Genomic DNA, 27452 nt, shown 5'->3' on the forward strand with positions numbered 1-27452 from the left:
GAAATCATTATTTATTAAATCGGTAGTCTATAATACAACCAAATGTGGATTTGAAAATGCAGTAGTAATTAAAGAATCCTACTATTTCTAGAATTTAGATGTATTTCTAGATCATTATATCCAAATTATATATATATGTATTTATAAATAAGATAATGGTCTTTTAATATTCTATTTATATAAATTTTGAACTATATTTTGATTTTTAATGCATTTACAGTTCATGTAAATCTATAAAAATTAAGAAAATGAGCAAAAACAATCCAATTTATAGGGAATTAACAATGTAAAAATTAATATGGGATAAACTTCAAGTTTTTTTTCCCACATATTTTAACAGCTGCTCAGGAATATATTACTTCACAAAGATGATTACTGTTCACACAAAGTCATATCTATGACGGATAGGGTGAATACAAGTTATGCAAGAGTTAGAGTTCATCAAAGATGGGGGAAAGCAGATTGCTGAGTGTGGTTTAGCACAGTTGTTCAGAATGCTTTGGCACTGACTCCTACCTACAATGACTTCCCGTGCTCCAAGGGTCTAAACTAGTAAAGCTTGTAGAAGAAAACTTGAAATTTTAACTAACCTACATCTCCTGGAAAAGTCTCATGTAATTCTTTCCAATAGCCACACTTTCCACACCTGATTGTCATACCCTGAATATCTCCAGTGGGGACTAATAATTCCTCTCCTTTGCTTATGTTGTCCTTTCTACCTTATTACCGCTCCTTACTTTGGTAAAATTATTTTCCTACATTTGTGTATACATTTCCTATATTGTGTATACAATTATACACAATACCAAAGACATCACTCCTCTTAGACCTTTCCGTGAGGAAAAACTTGCTGTGATCATGGTACTCCTTGCTATAGCATTTAAAGTTCTGTTGTAATTGAATGTATTTATGTTTCTCTTACTTGTTTTTAAATAGGTCTCTTCACTGTAGAACTTTTTTTTTCATATTTAAATACCAATTGTAATTAACAAATAATGTCACATTTTTTATAAATATTTATGAACTAAATTAAAGAAAACTTCAAAATTAATATACCAAATAGAATGAGAGATGTTAAAAATTTTAATAAGTAACATTTATTTTTTAAAAGGTATTAAAAACTTAATTATACTTGGACAGAATATAGATTTCTGAACTTGTTCTCTATAACTTACTATTTAAATAAAATTTTTAAACATCAGAGAGCAATCTATTTCTCTATCGTATATAAATTTCACCTGATGTGCTGTAGCTGAGAGTTTGGACTCTTCCAATGTGTGTCAGTAGGAGAAGGGGAGAGGACAAGAGAAAAAGTCTCTTATCCCAAAGCAGTTCGGAGGTGGCCAAGAGGTCGGTATTTGGTGCTTTAGCTGAGGAAATGACGAGAAGGAAATTGTTTTGTGTCTAGAGAACCATGTGGAATTCCAAGATAAGAAAAACAGTTGCTAATTTGAGTATAAAAGCAGGAAACATGATACATTTGTTTCCTTTTATGCAAACATAAGTATATGAGGGGTTGTGTGAAAATTATTTTTTCTCTCTCTGAACCACAAAGACACAGAATCAAAGTGCTTCTTTTGGACATATTGGCTTTTCTTTCTGCCTTTTCTTCTCTCTCTTTTATTTCTTGTGGATATTATGGCTAATAACACAACAAGTTTAGGGAGTCCATGGCCAGAAAACTTTTGGGGTAAGATATTTTCTTTATCTGTTTTTAATTTAAAATTAGGATGTAGAGAAATGTACTATTTATTAAAACATTGGCTATCTCTGAGACACTTTATTTACTGTAAACTGATTGTTTGCATCAATTGATTATCATAGATATTTTCATATAAACTGTCTTTAAAGTGGGCTATGAAGACGTTTAAGGAGACTCTGGACAACAGGTATAGATTTGGCTGGTGTAACAAAATATAATTAGAAAATATTAGAGTAAAAATGAGAACAAAGGCAGCAGCAATTGCTCTTTGGGATATAATGATGTGGATTTTGTTGGAAAATGAGTTTTATGTATTTGAAGGTTATGGATTATGTGTTTTATTTATTGAAGTCAAGAATCTCTGTAAAGGTTATTTTAACATGCATTGTCAACGTTATACTTTTTAATTCCCAAAGTGAAACTAAATAATAAAGCTGTACTTAAGAAGTGTGGTAACACAGATAAAATAAGGAATCATATTATGAAATTAGAGGAAAAACTGAAATAGAAATTGTGAAGTGGGAACAACATCACATATACCATTACAAAGGAAGCCTATCACGGGGGAAAGGCATGGCACAGAAGGACTTTTTGTGTTCTGACACAGCTACTAGTCGAATACTGGCAGCAGTAGGGTCAGAATGACCAGTTGTTCAAGGCTGGAGGCAAAGCGAAGGACTAAATGTAAAGCTGACATGTACTCTCGGGTTTGGGAAATTTTAATAATAAAAGGGGCAATTTGAGTTACATCCAGAAAACAACTTTAAAGGAGAAAAGGGAGTTTATGGAAAGACTGATATTTCTATTTATTAGTCCAGAACAAGTTTGCAATCCTCTCAGAGAACTATGTCAGACTTTCTGTTGCGATTCAAGAGGGCGTTTTGGGAACAATGAGGTGAAAATTGAGCAGCAGTGGCTGACTGTCCTTAACAACCTCACCTAGCTGTCCATCATCACAGAAATTTGCATGAAGGGAATTCATTCTTTTTTTACCATCAACCATTTATTCTTGTTTCAAGTTTGGGAAGCAGAGATAATAAAGAACAGCCTAATAAGATTATATAACAAAATTTGGAAGAAGAAAATAAATTATATTTACATATCTAAAAATGGCTTGGTAATCTTATTCTAGGTGGACACTGACAGGCAATGAGCCTTTGACTTGTAGATGTTAATAATACACATTTGTTACAATACTAGTTGGTGTCCTCATTTACAGAGAAAGTGAATGTACTGAACATGTGCTGAAAAACAGCTAGAGTATGTTAATACTAAATTTATCATTACAATAATAAGTAACTGAATAAATGTATTCAAAAGTAAAGTAATTCTCACTGCAGAAATTAACTGTAAAGATCAAATCTGGTGTTTTTTTCCCAAAAATTAAAAGTTAAATTTCTGTTTCATTTAAGGACGAGAAATCATTATTCACTGACTAAAACATGGATGATAATCATGAAATAAACTTGATCTATAAGAGCAAATGTTTGATTACAATCTATTTGCCAATCCTAAAAATAATAGGGTTTTTTTTGTTTGTTTGTTTGTTTTTAATATAGAAATCTGTGCTTGAGAAGAATTCAAACTTACTTTTCCAAAGATACCAGTAGTTCCTGGTGTTTCTTTGTTTCAGTATGTGAATACAATGGAAAATAGATAAAAACAATGAAAACCAGGAAGGGGGTGCTATATTGATAAGCATTAATAAAACCAAGGCAAATATATTGAACAGTATTATGTTTTGGGGAAATATATATAAAAGGTCACACTACTTTTTTCTGAAGTCAAAAATAGTAAGTGCAAAATGCAAAACTGTAAATGAAAGTAGTACATAAACTATAAACACTTCCTAAAATACAACTGGGTATCTTTTTTATTTTTCTTTCTTCTGCTACCTAAATTGATATCTGTTTTGATCACTGACTCCATAGATATATGATTTTGAAAATCTTGTAAAATGCAGTGCAGACATTGTCTATGGCTTCCAAAATCCACTGGCGCTTCATACTTTGAATTTAGACAAGTGAAGAAAGCTGGGCTTAGAAAAACAAAACTTGTGCATTTAATCGTATCAATTTCCCAGACTCAACACATTCAAGCTGCATAAAAAGTTGTTTCACAAATATTATTTTCCTGGGTTACTTGACTGAATGCTAAAAAAAATAAGTTAATGATAGCAGGTTATTACCAATCACGACAGCTTTTCTAGATATGTTATTTTATCTTTTAAATATAATGACACTTATGGCCCGTGATCATGCATCTCATTACATTTTTACGAGGGCATAAATGAATCAACCTACTGTCCACTAATCTGAAAAGGAAAAAAAGAAATTTCAGAGGTCCAGTAAGGCTTCAGAGGAGAGCAGGGTGAAATCTGAAATAGGGTGGTAAGAGTAGGCTTCAGTGTGATGATGACACATGAGCAAGAACCAGTTAGCGGTGCAGAGAACTGAGGAGAGGACTTCAGGAGTCAGTCACAACCAGCGCAAGGCCTCAGGTCAGGAGCATGCCTCGTAACCATGGCCAGGAGCGCAGTGGGGTGAAGCTCAGGAGCTGACAGGACAGCAGGGAGGAAGGGAGGAGCACAGGTCACTAGATACAGACCTAGCTGGCACTTCTACCTGCAGAAGGCCATTAGGAGGAGTTTGCTTTTACTCAAAAATGGAGGGCAGTGGTGTGCTTTGACTTACATCTTTAAAGGTTCATTCTGGCTACTTATATTGAGACTAGAGCATTGTTGGAGAGACTAAGGCAGGACAGGAGCAGGAGGACCAGACAGAAGGCTCTTGCAGTAATCCAGGTCAGAATTGATGGTTGCTTGGACCAGGGAGGCAGCACGGTAGTTAATAAGAAGTTGAATTCTGAATAGAGAAGTATAGTGTAAACAGACCTAATAGGATTTTCTGGCAAATGCGATACACATAAAAAGGACTTTCTTTGTTGGCTGTCCTCTGTTTCTATGAGTCTGTTTTGATTTTGTTTGTTAGTTTACTTGGTTCATTAAAGTCCACATATAAGTGAAATCATGGTACTTATCTTTCCCTGACTGGCTTATTTCACTTAGCATTATACTGTCATAGGGAATGGGTAAAGAAGATGACGGGATTAAACAAAGAGAAAAACCTCATAGACACAATCAGCAGTGTGGTTAACTACCACAGGGAAGGGGGGGTAGCAGAGCGTAAAAGGGGGTTAGATGGTGATGGAAGGAGACTTGTCTTGGGGTGATGAACCCACAATACAATATACACATGATGCATTATACACTTGAAACCTATATAATTTTAGTAATCAATGTCATCCCAATACATTCAATAAAAAATCAAGTACTCTGTTGAAAGTACTTAAGTAGTTGTTCTCTGTGCCCTAAACATTATTGTCTCCAAAACAACTTTTGCCAGCATCTTATTGTTTGAACCATTCTCTCTCTCTCTCTCTTTTTTTTTTTAGAAGAGCATAGCTTTCAAAGCATTTTGCTAAAGAAGAGCATACTTGCAAAGTATTTTGAGAACAGATTCATGTTGGATTCTGTTGTCAAAGGCAAAATCACTTTTCAGATATTTGAACAATTCAACTCAAGGCCACTAGATGGTGGCCTCTACTAAATTTTAATACTAACGGACAGAATTTGAGGCATTGATTAGGTTTATTAAAAACCAGATTCAATATTGGAATGTTAGAATTGAAAGGCACTATAGTAACTGTTATTATTAGGCCAAAATGGTTAAATTACTTGGGTGAGTTATATAACCGTTATAATAGTTATTCACTGAGACCTTAGGTACCAGCCCCTGGCTAGTTGTATAGACACACACTACAAATTAGGTTAACAATACCCAATTTATATTTCATACCTTACTGATTTTAGAGTTTGTCCTTTTTGTCTTCAAAGGGATAGCTACCTTTTTAAAAGTAATTGTTTGGTCACATTATTTGCATTATATTGTAATTATATAAAGTAATATTATAGCTCATGTTTCTTCCCCTAAGATTATTGAAAAATAAAAAAGTAAACTGTCCTCAAAAAAGAAATATCTGAGTCAATGTATTTTTCAGAAACTACAATTTCTTTTATAGTAGTTAAAAAAAAAAAAAAGAGCTGCAAGCCTGACCAGATGGTGGCACAGTGGATAGAGCGTCGGACTGGGATGCAGAAGGACCCAGGTTCGAGACCCCGAGGTCGCCAGCTTGAGCGCGGGCTCATCTGGCTTGAGCAAAAAGCTCACCAGCTTGGACCCAAGGTCGCTGGCTCCATCAAGGGGTTACTCGGTCTGCTGAAGGCCCGCGGTCAAGGCACATATGAGAAAGCAATCAATGAACAACTAAGAAGTCGCAACGAAAAACTAATGATTGATGCTTCTCATCTCTCTCCATTCCTGTCTGTCTGTCCCTGTCTATCTTGGCCTCTGTAAAAATAAATAAATATATAAAAATTTTTAAAAAAGAGCTGCCAAAATTTATTGTCAGAAGTCAGAATTGAATTACATATTCATAGTTTTAAAACTGTGTGACCAATGAATGCTACATTATTATATATTTTTTCAGACCCTACAATTTAAAAAATTTTTTTTTTTTTACAAAGACAGAGAGAGGTATAGATAGGGACAGAGAGACAGGAACAGAGAGAAATGAGAAGCATCAATCATCAGTTTTTCGTTGGGACACCTTAGTTGTTCATTGATTGCTTTCTCATATGTGCCTTGACTGCGGGCCTTCAACAGACCGAGTAACCCCTTGCTCGAGCCAGTGACCTTGGGTCCAAGCTGGTGAGCTTTTGCTTAAACCAGATGAACCCGCGCTCAAGCTGGCGACCTCGGGGTCTCGAACCTGGGTCCTTCTGCACTCCAGTCCGATGCTCTATCCACTGCGCCACCACCTGGTCAGGCCAGACCCTACAATTTGGGTTAGAAAAATTATTCATTAGAAATAAAAAGAATCCTTATGGAAAACCTCTCTGAAACAGGCTGTCACAATTATGATTCTTGATATTTCTTTCTTGTTGCTTTTCTGCCTGTCTGCTCTTCCTCTTACAGTTTGATTTAAGGGAGCTTAGCAAGAGAGATCAGGTTTTTGCCATATATTTCAGCAAATCTTAGAGAGTTTTATGTCATTAGTATCATTTGTTAAGTGTTAATTCTGCACATACAGCAAGAACATAAGAATTAATGCAATAATTTCTAAAATAGATATTTGACTAACTTTATGGGAAAGAAGTCATTTTCATGGCATGTGCACTCAACTGAAGAATGAAGATTAGGCACAACCATATCTAAGACAGTATGTTTTTTTCTATGTTCATTTTATAATTTCTGTAGCTCTATCTTATTGAATTTTAAAAATTTAAATAGTTTGTTATTAATATGTATAGTCTCATGTGCTTTTAAATTTTATTATTTAATTCTCTTCAAATATGTAATAACCATATATAGCATTTCATTTATAATAATAATAATATGTTTTGAGTCATAATTATCTATTCCACCTGCCATTTCTTTAAATTTTGGGCACAGATACTAGGTCTACAGTGTCAAATAGAAATATTATCAAGCTGTAGAGAATAATCATTTTGAACAGATTTATTGTCAAATTGCTCTCATGGGAATATTATTCTAGTTTTAGCCTCACCAAAAATAATCTTTTCACTCACAAAACTGAAATTTGTCATTTAAGAAGACCATGGTGGTTAAAAATATTCTTTAGCTCTGGCTAGGTAGCTCAGTTGGTTACAGCGCTGTTCTAATACACCAAAGTTGTGAGTTTGATCCCTGGCCAGGGCACATACAGGAAGCAACCAATGAATGTAGAACTAAGTGGAACAAGAAATCAGTATTTCTCTCTCTCTCTCTCTCTCTCTTTCTTTTTCTAAAATCAATCAAATTTTTGTAAAAAGAAAATATTCTTTAATGACTTGTATCCTGGAGTTTGTATATGTTCTTATAGCAGAACGATAATATATTGAGACAATCAAAGTTATCTGGCATATAAATATATTTCTCACTCCATGTGTTTTGGGTTTCTTTGATAATTTTATCAATCACTTTAATAAGAAGAAATTATTTTTTTCCCTGATTCTATATTTTAAAGTTTCTAGTTTTTTCTTTGAAATTGAACCTGATGCTATTTTTTACTATAGATAAACCACTAGAACCATTTTATGTGTGAGAAGAGACTGTGTAGAGAGGCTGAAAGGGTAGATAATAGATATTATGTATAGGAACTATTGTAATCTTCAAATGCTTTTATTAGGTAACTAAATCTGTTTTAAGATCTTGTTTTTATTAATCTCTGCTTGGTTGAAATAAAGTAAATATATTTCTTTGATCTTATCTATTATACCTGTTTATATCCTGACATATTTAGAATCCTCAGTCAAACCCTGGTGGTTACATAGCTTATATACAAACGCAAGGGCATGTCCTTTGTAAACATGAATATATCTGTCTTCTCATTTTATGTCATACATGAATGAAAGCATTGCCAACATTCAATTGTTAAATCATGTTAGTTCCACCGCACAAACCTTAGACTCTTTCAATATCAATAAAATGAGAAGTTTGAGCACAAGCCATTTTTAATAGTTGTTTTAGTTGAAACCTCATATAACTGTTTCTATATTTAAAGTTGTTGATATTTAAAATTCCTCAGTGGAGGCTGTTAATTCAGGGAAATATAGCTATAGAGTACATAGTACTGATTTACCATAATTTTCTCAAGTATTTTTGTTCATAACAGGCTACTAAATCTGGTATCTATCCTTGCCTGCCCACGCCAGGAATCCTGGGAGTCATTCTAGAATCTTCCTTCCCTCAGTACAGCAAAGTATGGTATTCTTACTGGTTGACTTAGTTCTAGAGTGTGAAGCTAGGAGAGGAACTGTGTCCTTTACTTATTTTTAATTTTCTTTTGCTTTAAAAGAGCCTACATTTTCTCCTTAAATCTTTCTTTTCTCCTTCATTTTGTAGTTTCCAAAAAGCACCTATTTCTTTTGTTGTTGTTTTTATGGGTTTTTTTTGTTGTTGTTGTTTTGTGACAGACAGAGAAAGATAGAGAGAGGGACAGATAGGGACAGACAGACAGGAAGGGAGAGAGATGAGATGCATCAATTCTTTGTTGCAGCACCTTAGTTATTCATTGACTGCTTCTCATATGTGTCTTGACTAGGAGGCTACAGCCGACCAAGTGACCCTTTGCTCGAGCCAGCGACCTTGGGCTCAAGCTGGTGAGCCTTGCTCAAACCAGATGAGCCTGTGCTCAAGCTGGCAACCTTGGGGTCTCGAACCTGGGTCCTCCACATCCCAGTCCGAAGCTCTATCCACAGCGCCACCACCTGGTCAGGCTCCTTGTTGTTTTTAAACAGCTTTATTGAGATAACAATTCACCCACTTAAAGGTTACATTTCATTGGTTTTCACTGTCGCCACAGAGTTGTGTGACCATCACCACAATCTAATCTGAGGACATTTTGTCCTTCGAAAAAGAAACCCTGTTACCAGAGCAGCCACTCCCATTCCCTCCCATCTCACACCCCACCCCCTCAACAACCCAGCCCTCAGCAATCACTGATTTACTGTCTATCTCCATAGTTTTGTCTTTTCTAGACATTTCTTGTAAATAAAATCATGTGGGATGTGATCATTCCAAGTTGCCTCCTCACTTTCCTGTGGGCACTTGGTCGTCCCTTTCCTAGAACAGTGTGCGTGGGAGCCAGAAGGCCTTTTCATTACTCTTAGATTTTACAGAATTGCTGTTCCTCTCCACGAAGGCTTGCAGTGGCAGCACAGAGATAATTTATTGGTATCTATATCGTTTTCTGTTGTTTACTTTCTAGGTAATTTGCAGTTGGATGCTTATTGTCTTCTAACTTGAACTTTTAAGATATTATAATAAGGCTGATTTTAGGTTCTAATTTTATTTATTTGCCTTTACCAGATAGAGCCTAACTCAATAAAATCCTTATCTTAAGAGACTGCATTTTAAGGCTATGACTCAACATTCTTTTTGTGAGACACATTTTGGAAGAACAATACTGGGTCTAACAGATTTTTACTAAATCATCTTGTAATTCAGAAGTCATCTTCCTATTATAAAAAATAATTATCTCAGAAGACTTCTAAAGTTGTAAAGATAATTGTGAAAGTAAGACATAACAAATATAGTCTTTCCATAGAAAATAAATGTAACAATAAAAGGTGGAATAGAGCTTCATTTCCATTGAGCTCTATTGGTCAAAGTAAGTCATGAAGGTAGACCAGATTCAGGGGGTGGTGAAATAGATTCTACCTCTTCATGATTGGAACTTCAAAGCATTTGAAATCCTGCCTTTTTTGCTCTCCCAATCTCAGAACTTCATTTAGCTCATTTCTGGTCCATGAATTTCTCAATACAGAATCCTTAGATAAGCAACTAGATAAGATAGCTTACCCCTCTGCTGAACACTAATTTTTGTTAATGAAATGTAGATGTCTCTATCCAAAAGGAGATACTTGAAATGTACCTTAAAGAATGAGTTTTCCAGACAGCAGTGTATGAGTTGTATCCAGATATAAGAGGAAAATACATGGGAAAGCACAGAGTTTAAAAGAGAATGGTAAGCTTTGAGTTAGTGAGAAAATCAGCATGGCTGTGGGTTAGATCATGGGCTAAAGAATGGAGAAATGTGGTGGCTGGTAAAGCTGGAAGTGTCTTCTAATATCCAGGGTGTCTTTCCATTCAAAGCGGGGGCTCTGTTACCCAGTTTCATTCAAGAATATGTTTTTAGTTCCCACGAAAAAACAGTAAAGCAGAATTTCCATATTGATAAGATTTTCTGCCCTTTGAAGGATTGAAGGATACTGACATATAGCAAAGATTCTATGGAAATTCAGAGGACGGGAATTTTATTATCAAAACCAGGACACGATGGCAGCATAATTAGAACTTTGAGACAAAGAAAAAACTCAGTAGTCTGCGTAGGTCGTGTCATCCATGAGTCATAGATACAAGTGACAATCCAGAATTTCAGGAAATATAACATAAATCAGTCAGCCCACCAAATGGTTCTAACCCAGCACTTCCTGTCTCAGAATGAGCACAGGAAGTGAGACATCAAGAAGCCTGCAGGTGGGAAACATCATTCAGGTCGATGAGAACAGACACAGGAAATGGCAACGTCAATATGATTATGAAATTCTCTATTAATTTTTTACACATTACTACTGTAAATCAAATGGAAATAATCTTTGGGCTGTATTTGCAACCCTATAAAAATTTTATGAGGCCTGACCAGGTGGTGGCGCAGTGGATAAAGTGTCGGACTGGGATGCGGAAGGACCCAGGTTCGAGACCCCGAGGTCGCCAGCTTGAGCGCGGGCTCATCTGGCTTGAGCAAAGAGCTCACCAGCTTAGACCTAAGGTCGCTGGCTCCAGCAGGGGGTTACTCGGTCTGCTGAAGGCCCGCTGTCAAGGCACATGTGAGAAAGCAATCAATGAACAACTAAGAAGTCGCAACGCGCAACGAGAAACTGATGATTGATGCTTCTCATCTCTCTCCGTTCCTGTCTGTCTGTCCCTGTCTATCTCTGCCTCTGTAAAAAAAAAAAAAAAAAAAAAAAAAAATTATGAGTTAAGTAATGGCTTTTAATAAAATAAGACTATTTTTATTACTTATTTCTTAAAGATGATAAAATAATGTAAGCAATGTGGAATGATACAGCTAAAATATTATTTATAGCCTTTTGTTTAAATAAATGAAAACATAACAGCTTTCAATTATTTATATCCACCTGGTACCATTTTCTACTTCTCTAATTCTAAGATAACCAATCTTCCTCCTTTAAAAAGGACAGTCTTTCTTTTTTAAGTTCTGTCCTCCCTCAAAAAGTATCCTCCTTTTTTTTTTTGTATTTTTTCTGAAGCTGGAAACGGGGAGGCAGTCAGACAGACTCCCGCATGCGCCTGACCAGGATCCTCCCAGCATGCCCACCAGGGGGCGATGCTCTGCCCATCTGGGGCATCGTTCTGTTGCAACCAGAGCCATTCTAGCGCCTGAGACAGAGGCCATGGAGCCATCCCCAGTGCCCGGGCCAACTTTGCTCCAATGGAGCCTCGGCTGCGGGAGGGGAAGAGAGAGACAGAGAGGAAGGAGAAGGGGAGGGGTGGAGAAGCAGATGGGCGCTTCTTCTGTGTGCCCTGGCCGGGAATCGAACCTGGGACTCCTGTACACCAGGCCAACACTCTACCACTGAGCCAACCGGCCAGGGCTGTCCTCTTTTTTGATATTGGAAGACTAATCTGTAAATGTCCGTATTTGATTGATGCAGAGTTGATCCTTTGTGTGTGATGTGATGTTTTGTATCTAAATGAGTACTTTTTTCTTACAATTATTATTAAAAATTAATAGGCATGTATGCATGATTACAATATAAAATATTACAAATGTTTTTACTATGCATTTATCCTATTATAGTGTATTATTGTTGCAATGAATAAAATGTTTCTTTTATTTACGATATTGTTTTTTTCAATTTATTTTTGTCTTCCTTTTCATTGTAAAAAATGTTGGTCACCTTACTAATTCAAAATCTGTTTAATGATATACTGTATACCATTCCATAGTTACTATTTGTATTCTGCCCTGTGTTTTTAATTGAACCCCTATTTGCAAATCACATTACCTATTTGGACTTTTGTTTCTTTGTTTTAGAGGATCTCATAATATCCTTCACAGTGTCCATGGCAATTGGACTCGTAATTGGAGGATTTATTTGGGCTCTGTTTGTTTGTTTGTCTCGAAGAAGAGCCAGTGCCCGCATCTCACACTGGAGTTCAAGTCGGCGACCGAGGTCTTATAACCATGGCCTCAACCGGACTGGGTTTTACCGCCACAGTGGCTACGAACGTCGCAGCAACCTCAGCCTAGCCAGTCTCACTTTCCAGCGACAAGCTTCCCTGGAACAAGGAAATTCTTTCCCAAGAAAGTCAAGCTTCCGGGCATCAACTTTCCATCCATTTCTGCAAAGTCCACCACTTCCTGTGGAAACTGAGAGTCAGGTGATGACTCTCCCTTCTTCCCATACCTCTCCCGGCACCAACACTTCCCAGCATAGCCTGAGCCGCCAGGACTTCCACTGGTCCAGTAGCAGCCTCCCCGTGGGCCTTTCGCCACCGCCCCCACCTGCCTATGACTCCATCATAAAGGCATTCCCAGATTTCTGAGTAGCATGTTTTTGTTCTTAATTTGTTTCTTTCTTTCCTTGTCTTATTTTTTTTTTAATCATAAATAGACTAAACAGAATTTTGAGGACATGGCCCAAACAAGCAATGCTTTCCCAAACTGGAAAACGTTCATGCAAGTTGCACATTACAACGTATATTTTCTTTGATCACATTTTTCCTTGTCTCACAAAGAAGTAATATTTTCCCAAATAGTTATGTATTTATGTGTTTTGTATTCAATGTGGTGATTCATAAAGGTAGTGATTATAATCTAAGAATCAGCAGTAATACAGTATATAGTTAAACTAAAATAAAAACAAGGTATTTGTGGTTTACAATCCCGTTACGGTCCAATGTGACTACATAGGGGAAAAATCAGTTTCACTTAAAAGTTCTTTTTCTAGCCTAAGGTATTATAATTTTACTTTCACCAGAATGACAGGTGAAGCATTTTTAACAAATTGTATTGGCACAACATGGCAGAACATTCCTCGATTCCACACATCTATGAAAAGTATGGGAATAGAAAAGAAAAGGGAGCTGGACTCCGTGGCTATTACAGGACACTTGTTTTTGTGTTTTTCCTAAGGAGAGTTACTCATATCATTGAGGCAGAATTCTCGGGTTTACTGACATGGTAGTTTAACTTTCTTCACTTCTGTTGTTGTTATGTGTTTAGAAAAGCAACAACCACAAATCCAACTCATTTAACCTAAAAACAAACTTTAACACTGAGCCTACATCATTTTTCTATATTTTGTTTTTTAGATTTAAATCTAGAAATTAGGAAAGCACTTTATCTAGGGGTTTTCTCCTACAACTTCACAGACAAGTTAGGGGATCAGTGGGGACAAAGTCTGTCCTTGAAATAGATGTTACAACCATGAAGAATTCTCCTTCCTGGATTGACCCATCAGGCATCCCTCTTTTGTGGCTTTAGGGATTTCAACCTCAGATTCTGTGAAGAGTCTTTATGCAAGGATTAAACATGTTGTAGCTCCTTGGTGCGGACAGTTATTTAAGGAGCTCACTTTCACAGATGGCCACTCTCTTAAAGAAAGGTACATCCCCAAATAGAAGTGCCAGAGAGCTTCGGCGGCCAGATGCTTGGGGTTGCCCTTTTTCATTTAAGGACACAAATACACTAGGTAATTACTTAAAAGGCCTGTGGTTTATTTCTGATACAGTGAATATTTAGCTTATATCACCTTTTGTTTGTTTCTATGAACACTGGGATTTTGGGTGAAGAAAAATTGCCTCTCATTTTAGTTTCTGCAATGCAGTGGTCCCAGCTAACAGTGTCTACATATGGCTCAGATTGTAATAATTTTTATGTAATAAGAGATTTTGTATAGCATTTTCTTTATTATTTTTATTTAGCTTTTATTTTTTATTGTTCCTAAGGACAGTTATTCTTATGATGTCTATAGATAGATGCTCTCTAATGCAATATACAAGAAAGAAAGAAAGAAAGAAAGAAAGAAAGAAAGAAAGAAAGAAAGAAAGAAAGAAAGAAAGAAAGAACTCACAGGATAACCAATTTGTTTTAAGTTCTCTTTTTTAACAAATTTTGCAATCGTCATATAGCCACATAAGTTTTCAAGGGATCATTAACTGAGTAACAAAGCTATCTTGTGTTTATGTCATCCTTAACATTTAACATGAGAAGTAAGCAAAGGTTATGGTTTTTATTTATATTGTATATTGGGAGTAAAAACTGTTTTATGCCTCTCAAGTGAGAAAATGAAAGAAATCCTCTGGTGTATTTAACCATCTGGGAGAACTGTTGTCTTCTCCCTCCCCACCCATGAAACAATCAAAATGAGTGCCTTATAAATACTGTGCAATGTATGAAATGTGAAATCAAAGCAAAACCTGGAGACATTTTAGTTGTATTTTTTATTTGAAATGTTTATTAATTAAATAAAATTAAACTTGATGTTAATGTTGATTCACAGATTATTTATTGAATAAGTTGTGAATATCTTCTATTTACTTTGGCCTTTTAACCCAATCTAGACTATTCTCTATCTATTCTGGAGACATGAACATTAGTTTATATAAAAATGTATAGCCTGACTTGTGGTGGCACAGTGGATGAAGTGTTGACCTGGAATGTTGAGGTAGCCAGTTCTAAACCCTGGGCTTGCCCAGTCAAGGCGCCCAGTCAAGGCACATATGGGAGTTGATGCTTCCTGCTCCTCTGCCTCTTTTCTTACTCTCTCTCTCTCTCTCTTTATCTTTATCTCTCTCTCTCATTCTCTCTCAAAAACTAACATAAAATATATTTTTTAAATGTATAAAAGGCTGACCTCACCAATAAATGGAACAGGATTTTTCAAAGACAATGCAGATAAAAAATAAGTTATTTATTAAAAAACATTAATTTAGATTCTTCCCTCACTAGATAAACAAACAATTCTAGAATTACTTAACTTTTTAGAGAATAAACTTTTTATTGATATAATTGATATATAAAATTATATTGGTTTTAGGTGTACAGCATAATGATATGTACAACAACAACAAATCAGGCTTTATAGGGAAGCCCCAGCTTAAGTAAGAGCAGACAGCGGGAGGCTGAAACTTACATTGCATTATACTGGCTGCCATGACGTCAGGAGGAACTAGGGCTGGCTGCTGTTAAATAACAAATGACCAAGTGGTCACGGCAATCTCAGAGTAAAAGTATTCAGAGTATTACAGGAGTAGCCTAAGATGTTTGTTCAAAGATGAAGAATGATTTGAGAGATAATATTCACAAAATGACAGACAAAGAGTAAATAATCTTTATATAAAGCACTCATACAGTCAATGGGAAAAGTCATCCACAAGAGAGAAATTGGGAAATTCATTGGTGAAAATGGACATAAAAAATATGAAATAGAAAACTCTAGAAAGCAAGGTAAATGAAAGGCTCCTATTAAGAATCTATGAAGAGCCTGACCAGGCGGTGGCACAGTAGATGGAGTGTCAGACTGGGATGCGGAAGGACCCAGGTTCTAGACCCCGAAGTCGCCAGCTTGAGTGCAGGCTCATCTGGCTTGAGCAAAGCTCACCAGCTTGGACCCAAGGTCGCTGGCTCAAGCAAGGGGTTACTCGGTCTGCTAAAGGCCCGTGGTCAAGGTACATATGAGAAAGCAATCAATGAACAACCAAGGTGTCGCAATGAAAAACTGATGATTGATGCTTCTCATCTCTCTCCATTCCTGTCTGTCTATCCCTCTCTCTGACTCTCTCTCTGTCTCTGTAAAAAAAAAAAAAAAAAAAAGAATCTATGAAGAATAGCAACAAGATAGAGTAGACTTCTGATAAGATTGACAAAGGACACCAAGAACAATATACACTTACCAGCTCAGGGACACAGTATGATACTCTAGCCAGTGAGATGAATGGGCAAAACTCTAACAGCTGCTGTGAATGCCAAGGTCCAGAGACCAGCACTGGAGACAGGAGTGGGCAGCTGGAAGGATTAAAGCCACCCTCCAATCAACAGATTTGAAAGCTCAAAGAAAAATTACTTTACCCAGCAGTGCCATATTTGCCTCAAACAAGTTTTCTCTCAGAGACTGTTGAAGTTGGAAGACACACTTTCTTTATACTTTCAGAGAAATGTATATATATAAATTTGTTCTTCTACAAGACATCTTTCTTAAATGTCAATTACCTGATAGATGGAATGGGATTAGTAAGAAGTTCTATTGGTTCATTTGAGATTCTTTCTAACACATTCATGTCTTCAAATGATCAGGTATAAACTTTCCCAAATAAAAAATAAGAGTCCCAGCAATATATAAATGTAAACTGTGGATATTTTTTGAGGACTATAAGTATTTACCTTGGAAAGTAATTCTGTTATAAAATTTCTTATGATAACTCACTTCCTCAGTTGCCTTATGATCATTAAACCAAAGTCTCCTCTGAATAAATAGCAAACAAAATCAGCCCCTACCCCCAATCCCAAACCCAGTCACAGCTTCATTGGCCTAAGACTGCTCTCTTGACCTAGAGCTTTTCCAGTCATTTCTTGACTGATGAGCTGAGCTGGGATTTAAACTTACAGCCAGAGGGGAGCTGAGGCCAAATTCAAAGTGCTCATTGAACTCCCAGCAAAATCAAACAAAATCTCTGAAGTCTGACACTGATCATATTCTATTAATGTTCATACAGAAAATTCAGGTGATCTCCAGCAAAACAGATATCAAACAGGAAGTATAAATGATAAAACAGGAGCTAGAACCAGAGGTCATGTTGAAATAAAAGGTGAAATAGGTAATACAAATCTGGCCAGGGTAAATGACTGACCTGGGAGGAGAGAGAGAAAAGCAGTTTACCAGGAAGAAAAAGATTATTGGAGTGGGAAGACAGAAAATCTTCTGCTTTTTCCCAGAGCTATCCAGCTCTCCGGTTTCCAGCTCTTTCCGATTTATATTTGTGCTCCTGATTTCTGCTTGGAGGAGACAAGTATTTGTCTTACTTGGCCAACACATATTTCCATTTTTGCTTACCTAACATTTTCGTTTTTTTAGGTGAACAATTCTTTAATTTGTCATCATCTTATTGTGACTCTCAAAGTTCCCCATCTGTCCCTAGCCTCTCCTTCTTATCAAAATGGAGAAAATTCCCCCTTTTCAACCAATACTTTACATGTACTTTCAATTCCATTCCCCTTCTGTCTTCTAAATGATTTTATTGCTTCAAATATTCCTTCTCTTTTTGGTATGACTTCCATCTTCAGTAGGGCCTTTGAAAACAGACCTTGACATGGTGATTTGTGTGCAGAAATTTTGACGTGGGAGGGGAGCTCTCAGCAAGAAATACGAGGGAGTGGGTGAGGGAACAGGATTGAGCAGTAGGAGAGATTAGAATGAGTGCCATTTCCAAAAGAGGCATCAGCCAATCCTATAGAGAGAGCCAGGATGGCCCTTCAGAGTTGTTGCCAACTGAAGAAAAGAACCAGAGAGTGGTTAGAGTTAGGGTTGGGGCTGGGTTAGGGTTAGGGCTGAGTGAGCTTTGAGTGCAGTGATATAAGACACAGACTGTGAACGCGGCTTTCTAGGAGATGCCAGTCACATCAAACAGCGGCTGTTCCCCGGGCATGGGGCTTTTTGAGAGGCTCTGAAGTAACAGAGATTCTCTCTGTGACCCAAGTCTACCCTGGCTCCCTTGAACTCTTCTCAAATAGGCCTTGACTTTTAAGCCTCCATGTTTGCCCCTGCACTGTCTAATTTTACCAAGAATCTTGCCAAGCAAGTTTAACCATAATACTCCGTCCTTGCTATTTGATCACTCTTGGTATCTAATCAAGCTCCTTTTCCTCCTCCTTCTTCCCCAGTGATGTCTGATCACCTGTCCGGCCTTTGGTAAGACTCCTATTGGACTAATTTAGTCAGAATTCTCTCTTACTCCTGATGTTTTCTTACTGGTTGTTTTCCCTCAATTGACCCTTACTCTGCTCCTCAGTTATAAATTCTCACTTCTCATGGTATTCAGAATTGCACCAGTTTCTACTCTGACATTTGTTTTCCCTTACTGCAATTGTTTTTCTCAATAAGCTATGTTTTTTTTTTACCAATCTAATTACTGTCCAGCTATTGTTGTTGTCTTTTTTCTTTACAAAACCCATCTTGAGTTCTCCAGGGACTGTCAGGCTGATACTGGGGTTTCAAGGCTGCTGGTTTTCAAGGCTGCTGGAGCTGCCAAGGAGGAGCTGAGAATAGCCAACTCAAACCGCCACGTGGTTCCCTTGCCTTATCAAGATTCCGTTGTTTTTCTTGAACAAATGTTCCCTAGATTGTTGCAAGTCCTTGGTTAATTTCCAGCATACTGAAAATGTTGTAATCTTTTTGTGAGTGTTCTTCTTGTTCTTATGAAGGAGAAAATTCTCAGAGGCCTTTACTCCACCACTCCGGGAGGACTTCTGTGACTTAACATCTTGGTATTTAGACAATCTTGCTGTGAAAATCTACTGGAATAAAGTGCATTGATCCTAAAAACTAGAAACAGAGCTCATCAGTTATTCACCAGAGTTTTGTAGCAACTTGTTCTGGTGCCACTTTCCTTGTGATATAAAAGGACAGGCAGGAGTCATGAGCATCCTTTGGAAGGAGTTAACTGATTTTAATCGCAAACCCTTCCTCAACTATGCCTCTCTTGTGAGAACAGAATGTGTAATGTCTATCAGTGGCTAAAGGACTGTCCCATTATATCTCCACTGAAAAGTCTGGATCGTATATTCCAAGGCTTTCAAGTCCTCCAGCTCTCCAGAATAACTCCCCACCTCATTAAATCCATTTCTTCTAGACAAGTAGACTATATTGTTTAAATCCCTTCCAAAAAGGTCTTGGATTGGAGAGATGCTCATGGGTGATACACATCAAGATTAATTAATTGTGTTACTTGACATATTTTCAGCCTTTGTTTAGATACTTCCAACTACCTGAATGGCAGGAATAGGACCTAGACCAGGGGTCTCAAACTCAACTCAGCATGTGGGCCGCAGAGCAAGATCATAGCCGTTGGGCGGGCCGCACTAGGTCTACAAAAGGCAACTGTTATGCAACACTTTTCTCACTGCAGTTGAAAACAAAAAAAAATCAGTACAACAAGCACAATCGTACATGCAGTTTACTCAGTGTCACAAAACGACCAGAAACTGTAGTTCGCATCACAACTGCTGTTAACTAAGCTAATACCTAGCTAGGATGCTAGAGAAATGAAAAATACAAATAGGCCCCTAGGCTTACTTAATTTTATCCAAAATATTTTGAACTTTGTGGATTAGTCTGCGGGCCACACAAAATTGTTCGGCGGGCCGCGAGTTTGAGACCCCTGACCTAGACCCTGTGTGCAGTGACTCATTTGTCTTCTGCCTTACCCCTAAGTACATGCTTTTTCACAGTTGATTACTCACTGAAATTCTCATTAGATGAAATACTTCAGTAACATTTCCCACATGCTTTGACATTTTTTTGAAAAAAAAAAAAGGGGTTACTTTCTATTAGGTTAATTCCACCCCAAGGTACTTGCACAAGTAGTGTAGTTCTGGCCTTTGACGTTATCTTCCTGAATGTTCTCAGACTGCTCACTCAGGCAAACTGTAGACACATGGTCTCATTCAATCTTGCGCTATCTTTACCAAATCAAATCTGTAAAGTTCACTTGCAATTTAATATATTGTTTTTGAGTCATCTTGACATTTTGACTTCATAAGTGTAAACTGAAAAGTGGATTTGCTGGAAATTTGTTTTTAAAAATAAAACAACATTTACCAGATCCCTGATCTACAGATGCTTTATAAAATTAGGCAATGCTTATGAGGTAATGCTGCTGAAAGAAAGTTAAAAAAAAAAGAAATTTATCTCTAATATTTCTAAAGCATATGAAAGAATAAGACCGTGTTTAATAGGAACAGAAAATTATACAAAGGATAGTGTGAATTATTAGCATCACATCCAATTTTTTAAAAGGGAGGCAAAGAATATAATCTAATGCTTAAAAAGTAACAATGTTTAGCATTGTGGAAAGAACTGAAGAGCAGCTTTTTTTGTTTTAAAGGTATAAATATTGTAATAAGTAAGCTTTGGGGTACAGTGAGCTTATATTTAAAAACCAATGCATATTATTTTTAATTACTAGAACCTTTGAATATTTTACAACAAATGACATCTTATTTAATAGAAACACTGCAAGTTGAAATTTTCCTTGAGCATAACTTTTATTAGTGAGTTAAACAGTCTACAGTTGTCTTGCTGTTGAATGGAATTACGATGTGATGCATTCCATCACTTCTGTTTAATTAGCCATTAGGTATACCCGTGCATGCTGGCATTCAGAGGTAAACAGAATGGCTAACTAGAAGTGAAAAGCAACTTTGTGTGCGATTACATCAGACATTCTAAGGCTAAGTTTTGACAGTTATGAGAAGTATTTTGGGGGATAGGATATCTGAGAACTGTGAAGGTAGACTGGGTACTGAATATTAGGAGAGTATGATGAACTTTGTTAGGTGTGGAAAATGGTACTGTGACTACTTTTTAGACATGCGTACTAAAGTATGTAGCGGTGAGATGCTGTTGTTGCTGAGGGGAACCAGGAGGCAGCCAGTGTGCAGAGTGGCCTCTGAGAGGAGTCTGACATGGCTGGTTCTAACGAGTTTAGGCTGAACCAGCCGCCAGAGGACGGCATTTCTTCAGCCCCAACACCAGTTCCTGTTGGTCTTGTCCTGGGACATGTCCACGTGTCTCCATGGTGTTCTGGTCAACTCCAGGTGGCTCAAGGACCAGCACACCAGCTCTGCCCTGTACAGTGCTTTCTATAACTGAACGTAGACCTGGCGTGGGGGATTAGACTATCCATTGAAAACACACGATTGATCATGGACCAAGAGTCACTGGAGCTGGGTGAACGGATTCAAAAGAAAGCTTACAGACACCGACAGCAGTATGGTGCTTATCAGAGGGAGTGGGGGGTGGGGGGTGTAGGAGAGGACAGAGCAGAGAGAAATGGTGATGGAAGGAGACTTGACTTGGGGTGGTGAGCACACAGTACAATCGACAGATGATGGATTATAGAATTGCATACTTGAAATCTATGTAATTTTATTAAACAATATCATGCCAATAAATTCAATAAAAATGTAAAGCAGAAGAATCCTGTAGAAGCCCATGATGCCCCTACCAGACATGTTGAACACTGTTCAGAAGTGGATGAGATAGTTTCTGGGAGTTGGGCTCAGACAGTTAAACTGTGGGTTCCCAGAAGTCCCTGTAGTGCAGGCTGAGCTTGTCTCAGCCTGGAAAGGTATATAGCACATGCTCTCTGTCTGGCGGGCCGTTGAATGCGGGACTTAGAGAACGTGGGCTACCTGAAGCAGCCTTGGGGGTCCAGGCTGACATCTCAGACTGGCTGCACACGAGCATTTCCAAACAAGTAGTGTGCACGTGTTCAGCTCTATGGAAGGCCAAGTGGCATTTCAGCACTTGGACCCAAGCCCAGAGGTACAGAAGAAGTATGCCTGCAAGACTAAAACAAAATAATAAGTAGATTTACCACTTTTTTCCCCCCACAACATCCACAACACATTTGCCACAGGTGGCCCTGATGGATTTGCAAGTATTTGGAATCTATTTAACAAAAAAGCGCCCGACCGTGCCAGTTTCATGGATACTTCACCAGAATCATATCACTTGCCTTCAGCCATGATGGGACTACACTTGCAATAGTGTTGTCATAGGTATATGAAAAGGGTGACAGGGAGCATCCTGAGAATGGCATCTTGATTCGTCAAGTGACGGATGCAGAAACAAAACTGAAGTTCACCTGACTGATTAATTCATGAAAGTAGTTTCTCTATGGGAAGGTTGGTTGTGCTTCCTATGAACGCATGCTTTTCCCCCAAGGCACAGTTAGAACCATTGCGAATACGTTACGCAGTATGTGGGTTTCTCTGCTTTCTGTCGTACAAGAGCGGGTCCGTGAGCCCTTCACACTGCTTTGTGCAGAGAGGAGCCTTTCTGGCTTTTATGTCTGCTATTTACTCCCAAATACTTTAACAGAAGAAAACCGATAGAAGCAAATATGGCAAAAATATTAACCATTTAAAATCTACATGATGGATGTATGAGTATTTGTGATTTCATTTTCTTTACTCTTTTAGATATTTAAAAGTTACAATGACAATTAAAAATTCTCTTGTAGCTCAAAGAAAGTGGAGATTTTGCAACCACCAACGGACCACATGAATTAGCAAAATGATTTCTAAATTACTTTTCTCAGTTTTATTGTACAATTTTAAAATCTCTAAAATATAAGTTAAATATTTAATTAATTGTGTGCTTTGAAAGAAATTGATTATAAAGGACTATAACTAAAAAAACCTTTTCTCCTCTTTTGCATTCCTTTATTCTATATTTTCTTTCTTTTTTCTTTGTTACTCGGTATTGATAAATAAGATACCACAGATAAGAAGTAGATGTAAATTTATGCCAGGATGAAGTAAAGTAGAGGCAGGAATGAGGTTAGTGCTCAGAAAGCAGTCTTACATACCGAACAGTCCCCAGCAAAGGGCCACAGATTCCTCTCTTAGCGTTCTAACTTTATTTAAAGAACAGAACACGAACAGATAGATCGTGTAAGCGCTCATCAAGGGAGGCAAATCATTTATCCAGAAGAAGCGCAGTCATTTTCAATTTGAAGTTTACACTAAACAGATCGGATCCTGTGTGATGTAATGAGCAAAACACTAAACAGTAGGCTTAGGATAATTAAAGCTAGGAGTTCTATGGAAATCCAGTCAGTTGTCATCGTCCAAAAATGATAAGTGAAAATAAACTAATTGGGGACAAATGTCACAGTATCATTGAGGTAAGCAGCACCTCAGTGACCTTGGGAGATGTTTAGACTATTTTGAACGAACCTTTGTAACCAGTTTCAAGAACCACAATGGAGCTGATGAGTTTTGAAAGTAGACTCATAAGAATGCTTTAAATTATGTACACTAGCAGATGTGTATGGGCAAGGTTGGCTTTTTTGTTTTGTTTTGTTTTTTACAGAGACAAAGAGAGAGTCAGAGAGAGGGATAGATAGGGACAGACAGACAGGAACGGAGAGAGAGATGAGAGGCATCAATCATCAGTTTTTCGTTGCGACACCTTAGTTGTTCATTGATTGCTTTCTCATATGTGCCTTGACCGGGGGCCTTCAGCAGACTGAATAACCCCTTGCTTGAGCCAGTGACCTTGGGTCCAAGATGGTGAGCTTTGCTCAAACCAGATGAGCCCATGCTCAACCTGGCTACCTCAGGGTCTTGAACCTGGGTCCTTCCACATCCCAGTCCGATGCTCTATCCACTGCACCACTCCGCCACTGCCTGGCCAGGCAGGATGCTTTTTTTTTTGAGGATAGGGTTTGTAAGGTATCAGAAGGAGCTTTGATTCAGAAAAAATTAAGAGCCACTGATTTGTAGAAGTAGAGAGATTGCACAAACATTCTAAGTAACTTTTTCTTAATGAGTTTTTCAAAAATATGTACAGTGAGTTTTGAGATTGTGTTCCCTGCCTACTTCTCAGAATGAAAATTCTGTATGGCCACTAAAGAAAGAAAACATATACTCTATGACTCAGCTCTTGACCTCCACTTATGAAAGTTGAAGTGCTGATTCAGGAATAATTAGTAAAGAAGTCTATTTTGAACATGCTTGCAGGTAAGCCCTGGGAGTCTTCCTGGGAAAGATAAAGATTTTTATGAAAAACAATTTTTAATGTATTCCACATGAAATAAAATAAAAAGTTTATGTAATGTGTTAATAACTTTAACATGAGTATTTTTAAGGCAGGGGTAATAAAAACCTTACGTGGAACATCACAAAAGAAAAGTTGAATAAGTCATCTATAGACTAGCTTTTTCTTGGACTACAATTTTTTCATAGACTGCAATTTCCTGATACAATATGCTAAGGTAAATGGCTTGCAAAATGTATTCCTCTGTAACTAAGATAACTTGCTGACTTGGGCCACTAACTGTAAATAAATTAAAGGTTTTTATTCTGGCAATTGTCAGACCAGAAGTTTCTTAAGGTCTTGGCTAGATCATAGGTATAAAAATGTATTATGGGTCCTGGCGGGTTGGCTCAAAGTGGTAGAGTGCCGGCCTGGTGTGTGGAAGTCCCGGATTTGATTCCCGGCCAAGGGACACAGGAGAAGCGCCCATCTGCTTCTCCACTCTTCCCCCTCTCCTTTCTCTCTCTCTCTTCCCCTCCTGCACCCAAGATTCCATTGGAACAAAATCAGCCCGGGCGCTGAGGACAGCTCCATGGCCTCCACCTCAGGTGCTAGAATGGCTCTGGTTGCAGCAGAGCAACACCCCAGAGGGGTCGAGCATCGCCCCCTGGTGGGCATGCTGGGTGGGTCCTGGTTGGGCACATGCAGGAGTCTGTCTCTCTGCCTCCCCACTTCTTACTTCAGAAAAAAAAAGTATTATGCATCTTGTGTGTGTATATATACATAAATTAATATTTTATATATTTTTATATATTGATAAAATATATATCAAGAATATATACACAAGTATTTTGTATATATATTAAGGTCTTAATGATTTTCTTAATATATATGAAATATTACATATGTATATATGAAATATTAATTTATAAATACATATATAATTATTTATACATACATATGTATATATATACCATCTATATATTCATATATATATAATATATACATGTATATCCCAGAAAGATTAAATAACTTAATAAAGATCCTACACTGTCTGCAAATGGTAGAGCTGGGATTCAAATCAAGATAGTATAACCACTAAGCTAGGCTCCCCCCACCTGCAATGTTACAATCATGTTATTTGTTTATTAAAAATATAGCCTTTCTATTTTCTGTGTCTGGTAAAGGAGAATACATCTATTTAACTCAAAATACAATTCAATCATTAAAAAGCAAGTTAATATTAAAAAAAGGAATATCTATTCTTATTACTAAGCGATCAAGAGCATTTGAGCAGTGAACATTTTATTTAAGGTTTCACAACTGAGAGAAGTCTTGAGCAGCTCATGTAATAGCTAAATGTTTGCTTTTAGTCAGCTATTGTCTAAGTGTAGGAAGTACTGCTTCATTTGCGCATGATTAAGAGAGTTCACTTAAGTGGTTTATTCGTCTTCACTCTCAAAGTTTTCCAGCCAGCTTTATGACTGTTTACTGCGGAACAGACACAGCACCTTTGCTCTAGGAATTTATCCCAATGAAATTATTTAGGAAAAACAATAAAACTATATTCATGAAACTACACAGGAAGAAGGGTATAAAGAGGGACAAATAAAAGGTGATGAAAAATGATTTGACTTTGGGTGATGGGTACACAACATAATCAACAGTTCAAATACTATAGAAATGTTCGCCTGAAACCTATGTACTCTTATTGATCAATGTCACCCTGTTAAAAGTAATTTTCTAAATAAAATAAAATAATAAAAAAGAAAACATGAAAGGAAAAGACCTCCAAGGGTTTTATACTACCAGAGATAAAGATAGCTCTATCAAAACAATGGAATATTAGAAAAATATTATAAATAATTATAAATCTTCTGTAAAATTATGATAAATGTCTAATTGTCCAGAGAAGGTAGAAATACACTAATTTATAAACATACGTTTAAAATCTGTTATAATTTTAACTATTAAAAATATATACTACTTATAAAAGTAAAAGTGAAAAATGGAAAGAGTCATATTATATTGGAGTTATAAACATTTTGTTATCTTTTCTTAATCTTATCATTTTTATCTTTCCAATGAATATTTGAAAATTCTTTGACAAGTTTCTGGATTTTCATTAGAGGTTTTGAGGATTTCATTAGTCATTAATAGACTTCAAATACTGGATCCCCGACTCATCAATGGAATAATTTGTACTGATTGATCAACTTTTCTATATTGTATTTTTTTCTTGCTGAAGATGGAGAAAATAGCACCTAGGTTTTTTGTTTGTTTGGGGTTTTTCATTATTTTTTTTCTTTTTTGCTTTAGCCATAGGAAAAGAGGAAATTAACATTAAGTTAAATAATGCCAGATGAAAACAATTTAAGAACCTTTTGTTTTAAATTTATCTTCTCTAAATTTATTTCATTCTGATCAGCAAGCATTTTGAATACTCTTCTAATGTATCAGGTGATGCATAAGACTCAGTTAAATTAATTAAATCAGTTGCTCATTTGAATGCAGTGTGGAAATGCTATGAAGGAAAAATACAGATTCAGTGCTAAAAAGCAAGTCTACAGGGTGAGAGAGGACATTGTAAAAGAATGAGGAACCATTTACTCTTTAGAAAATATTTCTTTTCTTTTGTGAAAATATATCATTTTTTATAAGATTCTTACTTGCTTAAACCAATGTTTATACAGGCTAAAATACTCATTAGTATACTAATCAAACATTAACCAGAGGGCTGCTGTTTACCTACTGTTTGTTTTAGGGACTAAAACACAATCTACTTATTATTAGTCTTAGCTCTAGAGAAATAATAAACACATCTGAGAAGTTTTTAAAAAAGATAAAATTGGGAAAATTTGGGTGAAAAGCATCCTGTACTAAATTAATTTGAAGGTGAGAAAGAAGTCTTGATCATTGGACCAAGACAATCAAAATCTAAAAAAATAAAATCATAAAAGATTTGAGGTCCAATTAAAATAAAGTTGAGCCTGACCTGGCGGTGGCACAGTGGATGGAGTGTCGGCCTCAGACACAGAGGACCCAGGTTTGACCTGAGGTCGCCAGCTTGAGCACGGGCTCATCCAGCTTGAGCGCGGGCTCATCCAGCTTGAGCGCGGGCTCACCAGCTTGAGCGCGGGCTCACCAGCTTTAGTGCACAGTCACTGGCTTAAGTGTGGGATTATAGACATGATCCCATGGTTGCTGGCTTGAAGCCCAAGGTTGCTGGTTTGAACAAGGGGTCATTCACTTTGCTGTAGCCCGTTGGTCAAAGCACATATGAGGAAGCAGTCAATGAACAACTAAGGAGCTGCAACGAAGAATTGCTGTTTCTTA

General features: G+C 37.1%; 3 protein-coding genes and 1 pseudogene across 3 annotated transcripts in view; 3 read left to right on the forward strand and 1 right to left on the reverse strand.

Annotated features, from left to right (window-relative positions):
• FBXO5 (F-box protein 5) overlaps positions 1–27452 on the reverse strand; it is a 295980-nt gene that overhangs the window by 126376 nt on the left and 142152 nt on the right. The window lies entirely within an intron of this gene.
• Positions 1557–14805, forward strand: MYCT1 (MYC target 1). Its single transcript, XM_066248222.1, has 2 exons — positions 1557–1690; positions 12386–14805. The coding sequence occupies exons 1-2, from the start codon at positions 1639–1641 to the stop codon at positions 12895–12897; spliced, it is 564 nt and encodes a 187-aa protein (XP_066104319.1). The 5' UTR covers positions 1557–1638; the 3' UTR covers positions 12898–14805.
• VIP (vasoactive intestinal peptide) overlaps positions 1562–27452 on the forward strand; it is a 45375-nt gene continuing 19484 nt past the window's right edge. Inside the window, exon 1 of the mRNA XM_066248229.1 lies at positions 1562–1690. The gene's annotated coding sequence lies outside the window, so the exon portion shown is untranslated. The remainder of the gene's footprint in view (positions 1691–27452) is intronic.
• Positions 21035–22222, forward strand: LOC136316429 (mitotic checkpoint protein BUB3-like; annotated as a pseudogene).

Source organism: Saccopteryx bilineata, chromosome 12 (assembly GCF_036850765.1).
Source record: "Saccopteryx bilineata isolate mSacBil1 chromosome 12, mSacBil1_pri_phased_curated, whole genome shotgun sequence".
NCBI classification, from domain to species: domain Eukaryota; kingdom Metazoa; phylum Chordata; class Mammalia; order Chiroptera; family Emballonuridae; genus Saccopteryx; species Saccopteryx bilineata.

What these genes read in the sequence shown, in the direction of transcription:
- MYCT1 (XM_066248222.1), top strand. Translation starts at nt 1,639, where the DNA reads ATGGCTAATAACACAACAAGTTTAGGGAGTCCATGGCCAGAAAACTTT. An exon ending in ATGGCCAGAAAACTTTTGGG is followed by an intron (nt 1,691 to 12,385) that starts GTAAGATATTTT and finishes TCTTTGTTTTAG; the next exon opens with AGGATCTCATAATATCCTTC.